At 49.1% G+C, this 5,881-nt stretch overlaps 1 protein-coding gene across 1 annotated transcript; it reads left to right on the top strand.

Annotated features, from left to right (window-relative positions):
* The first annotated feature begins 915 nt into the window (after positions 1-915).
* LOC123450899 lies at positions 916-5,605 on the top strand. The gene is made up of 4 exons (XM_045127943.1): positions 916-1,235; positions 1,309-1,640; positions 1,854-2,323; positions 5,459-5,605. Exons 1-4 carry the CDS (start codon positions 1,000-1,002, stop codon positions 5,603-5,605), a joined length of 1,185 nt encoding a protein of 394 aa, XP_044983878.1. The 5' UTR covers positions 916-999.
* Positions 5,606-5,881: the final 276 nt, after the last annotated feature.

Raw genomic sequence — 5,881 nt, 5'->3', positions numbered from 1 at the left:
CCGCCTCGCCCGACGAAGACGACTGGGCCGGCAAGGCGTAGGACCTCTACACTGACGCGACGTTTACGCCTTCCGCATATCTGATGGCTCCTGGCGCATGCTGCTCATTCGTGCCGACGGATGGCCGTGTTTAGCAGACGAGACCACTGCATGCACGTGGCATTTTGCTTTTTCGGTCGCCATTATCCGACAAATGACGTAGCTAAGGTTCTAGCCGCTACGGCCACCGCGACACCCACGATCCGACTTCCGAACTTCCCTTTCTCCGCCATGCATGTTTCTGGACTAGGCCCTCAGTAGCATGTTGCCGGTCTCTCCCGAATGGCCGTGAGGCGTCAGCATGCGCCTCTCCCATGGCTTAGTATCCATATAGTGCGATGGATGAGTCATGGACTCCTGGTTCATAGCAGTTTGCCCTCACCCTTAATTATAAAAGTCCCAAATTGTCTATCATATCCTCAGAAAATCAATGGTCCGATTTTAGTATACTGTTCCCTCGCCTATCAACAGTATGGGGTACCGTAAAAGCATTCATTCACTCATTTTGTTCCGTATATAATTCATAGTAAAATATGTAAAATGTCCTATATTTAGAAACGAAGGTAGTAGTATAATTTGTAGTACGTACCAATTGGCTCAATAGCTGCTGCGACAGCAGTAGATGCTTGCTGCATCCGTTGAGCTGCGGATGCCTGATTTAGAGCATCTCTAGTGGAACGTGTAAATTTAGACGTGTATATCTTCATATACACGTCCATATACACCTTGCTAAATTTTACACCTCTTAGTTTTTCAGTGGAACGTGTATATAGGACGTGGAAATCAGGACGTGTATATTCCAACGGCTATATTTTCAAACGGCTATATTTCCAACGGCTATATTTTCAACGACCATATTTCTGGTCTATATAAACCGCCCCAATCACCTCTCTTCCAGCATTTCTAGTTGTGCCTCATCTTCTCACTTCTAGATTTCTCTATCGTCTCTCACACAACACAATGAACACATCCTCTTGGGACATGAGTTCTTCGTCATCTTCATCGGGCGACGATGAACTCATACTTGCGGCATTAGCCGATCGCGAGGAGGAAGAGAGGATGAACACTCGACGCCATGGCGGTTCCAAGCATGGACGTCGGACAATCGATCGAGGAAGAGATGCCGGATTTGTTCTTCTGTGGAACGACTACTTCAAAGAAGTTCCTCGCTATCCCGAATATTTGTTTCGACGAAGGTTCGTAATTAGTACACTTCTCTGCTTTAGCCCATTTTTTCATTTCCCTATCTCATTTACTTTTTATGCATAGATTTAGGATGTCCCGTAATTTGTTCAACCGCATAGCTGATGGTATACTTGAGCATGACTCTGATGGTAATTTTACGCAAAAAAGAAGTGCTTCTGGAGCTCTTGGGTTACATCCTCTACAAAAGATGACCGCGGCAATGCGGATGCTAACATATGGAATAGCAGCTGATGGTGCTGATGAGTACATCCGGTCCGCTGAGGCTACTAATTTAGAGTCTTGCAAGAAATTTGTGATCAAAGTTTGTGAAGTTTTTGGGGAAAGGTACCTGAGATCTCCAAATGAACAAGACATTGCTATGTTACTTGCAATAGGGGAGGAAAGAGGATTTCCTGGTATGTTAGGGAGCATAGATTGCATGCACTGGGGTTGGAAAAATTGCCCCAAAAAATGGCATGGCATGTTTAAAGGCCATGTGAACAAGCCCACTACGATCTTGGAAGCAGTTGCTTCACATGATCTTTGGATTTGGCATGCTTATTTTGGTTTACCAGGGTCTCTCAATGATATAAATGTTCTTCAACGTTCTCCTGTTTTTGCAAAGCTAGCCAAAGGTGAAACTCCTGCAGTGAATTATAGCATCAATGACCATCAGTACACAATGGGGTATTATCTTGCAGATGGTATCTATCCAAAGTGGGCAACATTTGTGAAGAGCATACCAGCTCCAGATACCAGAAAGAATAAAACTTTTGCCAAGAAGCAAGAGGCAGCTAGGAAAGATGTGGAACGAGCCTTTGGAGTTCTGCAATCCCGTTTTGCCATTGTTCGTGGACCTGCTAAAGGATGGAAACGTAAAGAAATCGGTGATGTCATGAAAGCTTGTGTCATAATGCACAATATGATAGTTGAAGAGGAGCGAGAAACTGGTCGGCAAAGCTGCACTTTTGATGCAATGGGAGAAAGAGTCTCAGTCTCTCGTACTCATGCTGAACAACTGAGCTCTTTTATTCAGATGACTCACCGGATTAGAAATGCCCATGAACATTCTCAGCTTAAACTTAATCTAATTGAGCATGTACGGCAAAAGTTTGGAAACGAGTGATGTAATCCATGTCTTTGTAATGCAAAAACAGCAATAACAACAATTAACAGCAAAAATCTCGCCCTCCATCTCGCCCCTGCATCTTGCACGCCCGCACACAGCGTCTCCCCACGCAGCGCCGCCCGCCCGCACAGCGCCGCCGCCAGCAGCCCGCCCCGCCCCGCCGCCGCCCCGCCGCCCGCACAGCGCCACCGCCCGCCCGCACCGCCGCCGCCCCGCACCCCGCCCCGCCGCCGCCAGCCCGCACCCCGCAGCGCTGCCCCGCCGCCCCGCACCCCGCCCCGCTGCCGCCCCGCACCCCGGCCACCCCGCCCCGCCGCCGCCCCGCTGCCCGCACAGCGCCACCGCCAGCCCGCACCGCCGCCGCCCCGCACCCCGCCCCGCCGCCGCCAGCCCGCACCCCGCAGCGCTGCCCCGCCGCCCCGCACCCCGCCCCGCTGCCGCCCCGCACCCCGGCCACCCCACCCCGCCGCCGCCCCGCTGCCGCCAGCCCGCACCCCGCAGCGCTGCCCCGCCGCCCCGCACCCCGCCCAGCCGCCGCCCCGCACCCCAGCCACCCCGCCCCGCCGCCGCCAGCCCGCACCCCGCAGCGCCGCCCCGCACCCCGCCGCCCCGCCGCCGCCAGCCAGCCCGCCCGCACGCACCCCGCACAGCGCCGCGAGCTCCACGAGCGTGGCTCGCTCGTGTATATTTCCACGACGAGTAGCCTCGTGGATGGACGTGTATAACTTCCACGCCCGTATACACGTTCCACTGAGAGGCATTTTTTTGTTAGCAACGTGTATATTTACCATCCACCTCCATATACACGTTCCACTAGAGATGCTCTTAGTGGTGGAACAACAGATGATGGTACGGCTGAAGATTTTGTCGGATCTGGGATGCAATTTTGGTAGCCTGGTGTGCTCTTGGAGATTGTCGTAGATTGTGAGACGACGGGGACTGGACTTGAAATGACTGATAAGTGAGGTACAATGGTGTTTCCTGGTTTCTGAATTATAATCTTCGTCGCCCCGGACACCGGAAATCTTAAAGCATTGGCTGGGACTGGGGAATCAGATTTGTGGACTGCCGAAGATCGGGCCAGATTTTGCGTTGTTTTTTGCAAGTGGGCCGTGGATTAATTCTGTATGTGTGGCTGTAATGAGAAGAGTTGCACTGTAATTATTAGCCGGTCGGCCCATGATCAGGTCCGTCCCGCGTTGGATGGACTCCGCCACGCGCGCGGAGCGAGTACCTAACGAACCCGTGCAGATGACGCGTGGGTCCCGGCGGGCACGGGACCAACCTGTCTGTCGCTGATAGCCAAAACGAATGAATGCAAGCGGGGTCAGTCACACGTTCCCCATGCGTACAACCAGCCAAATCTGTGGATTCCTTCTCCGGGCGGGACACCAGGTTGTGTGTCTCCCAACCAATGCTTTAACAATATGACTATTAATATGGATCTCAGGGTTGAGGAAGGATCTTTGTATGTGACGTCACTTTAATATTACTGTAACAATATGACTATTAATGTGTTACCCCTGTTCTACTATCGTCTATTGCTGCAAGACCCTGAAGATGCTAGTCTTCAATACGACTAGGCCTTCTCTATGCTCGCATTGCTGCAGTCAGTCCATATATAACCCCCCTTCTTTGATACTGATGTATATTTAGAATAGTTCTGATGTAAGACTTGCGAGTACTTTGGATGAGTACTCACCGCTACTTTGCTCCCCCTTTGCCCGCTTGATCCGTTGCTGCGACCAGATGATGGAGCCCAGGAGATGAAGGAACCCGCCGACGACGACTGCTACCCCGACGGTGCCTACTACTACGTGGAGGCCGCTGATGATCAGGAGTAGTTAGGAGGTTTTTAGGCAGGAGGCCTCGCCTCGTTCAATCGTTGTATCTTTTGTGCTAGCCTTTTCTAAGTCACCTCATATTTTATGTCTGTACTCAGCTCTTGTTGCTTCCACTGACTCGTGTATTTATCGAGCTTTCGTATTCTAGCCCTTGAGGCCCCTGGCTCGTAATATGAAGCAGATATTGTTTGATTTGTGTCTAGAGTTATGTTGTGATATCTTTCCATGAGTCTTTGGGTTTGATTGTACGCATTTGCGTGTATGATTAGCGTACGACTAAATCGAGGGTGTCACAACAAGTTTTTCTCTTTTGCATTTTCAAATAGCCCTACCATTCAAATTTCCACACAAATATTTAGCAAAATTTGCATATTCACCTTAACATTTATCATTATACCATAACATTCAGAGATCATGACACATATTATACATTATCAACGACAATCCGACAGGTGCGAGAAAGTTTAATCCCAAACATTTCAAGGGTTTAATGGATAGGGAGAAGTTTAGGGGGTTAATTATAGGGAAAGGGCTAGACAAAAATAACTAGGTGAACGTTGTTCGACGTGCATCCACATCAATAGTGAATTCAAGAAACAAAACCCGCTAGAGATGCTCTTAATAGATTTGTAATGCTAGGTTAACTGAGAAATTACTAAATTATATTCGACCAAGCTTAGCCGTCTGACGACGCTGATGATATTTTTTGTTACTCCGGACAAACCGTTGGAATAAGAACGTATGGCCGAGAACGAGGAGGTCTAAGCAAGCTAGTTGCTTCGAGTTAATCAATCGATTGGATTCGCTGTTATCCAGAATCACAGGCACATTAGAGCATCTACAGCCGGACATAGCAAATATGGCCCCCTAAATGTCCGCAGATGCGCTGTCCGTCCATCTGGCCAGACTCTTCATTTTCTTTCTCAAATGTCCGATCACTTTGCACCTGATTGGTGGAGAGGAAGAAAGAGAAAGAAAAGAATGAATAAAGAAAAACATGTGGCCCTGGATAGAGCCACATCCTATGTGGTGGACTGGCCAGGCGTGCCACGATGCGTCTGCGAGCCCTTATATCGTCTTCAGATTTAAGATAGACATGAGGGGTGTCGGTCAGTCCGAACGTTTAGAAGCAAGTGGGGGTCCAGTTAAATAAAAAAACGGACTGATCGGAAAGGTTTTTCTGGCGTTTGAGAAGGATACTGAGGTCTGGTTGTACATGCTCTTACAAAGACAAATGCCCGCTATACATTTATTCTGGCAGTGTCCAATGTCCATTGTAGCATGGACTGCCGCCGCGGCCGGCAACAGCTGCAACTTGCTCCACCCAACCAAGTGGCAAAACAAGACCAAGCCGACGACCATCATAGCTGAAATGATCAGTAGAGCAAGACCCGCATCAAAATCATAATCATCCTAATTCTTTCTGATCTTTGAAATGAGAGAACGAATGTACTTTCAGAAACAAGATAGCAGCACTGACAAGCATCAACACGGCCATCCAAAGAACTATTTAGTTTTGGCGTCAAGAGGGAGCAGTATTTTTAGAGCACCCTTTTGGGACCCTCCGTGAGATAGTGTTGTAGCCATGCTGTTGTCTTTTTCTATTCTTCTTTTTACCTCTTTGATCTCCTGATAAAAATCACCTTTTTATATTCCCACTTGCTCTCTTCTATCCATCAATTCA

The sequence above is a fragment of the Hordeum vulgare genome, chromosome 4H, assembly GCF_904849725.1.
Source record: "Hordeum vulgare subsp. vulgare chromosome 4H, MorexV3_pseudomolecules_assembly, whole genome shotgun sequence".
NCBI lineage: Eukaryota > Viridiplantae > Streptophyta > Magnoliopsida > Poales > Poaceae > Hordeum > Hordeum vulgare.
This window is presented reverse-complemented; position numbering and strand designations above follow the sequence as displayed.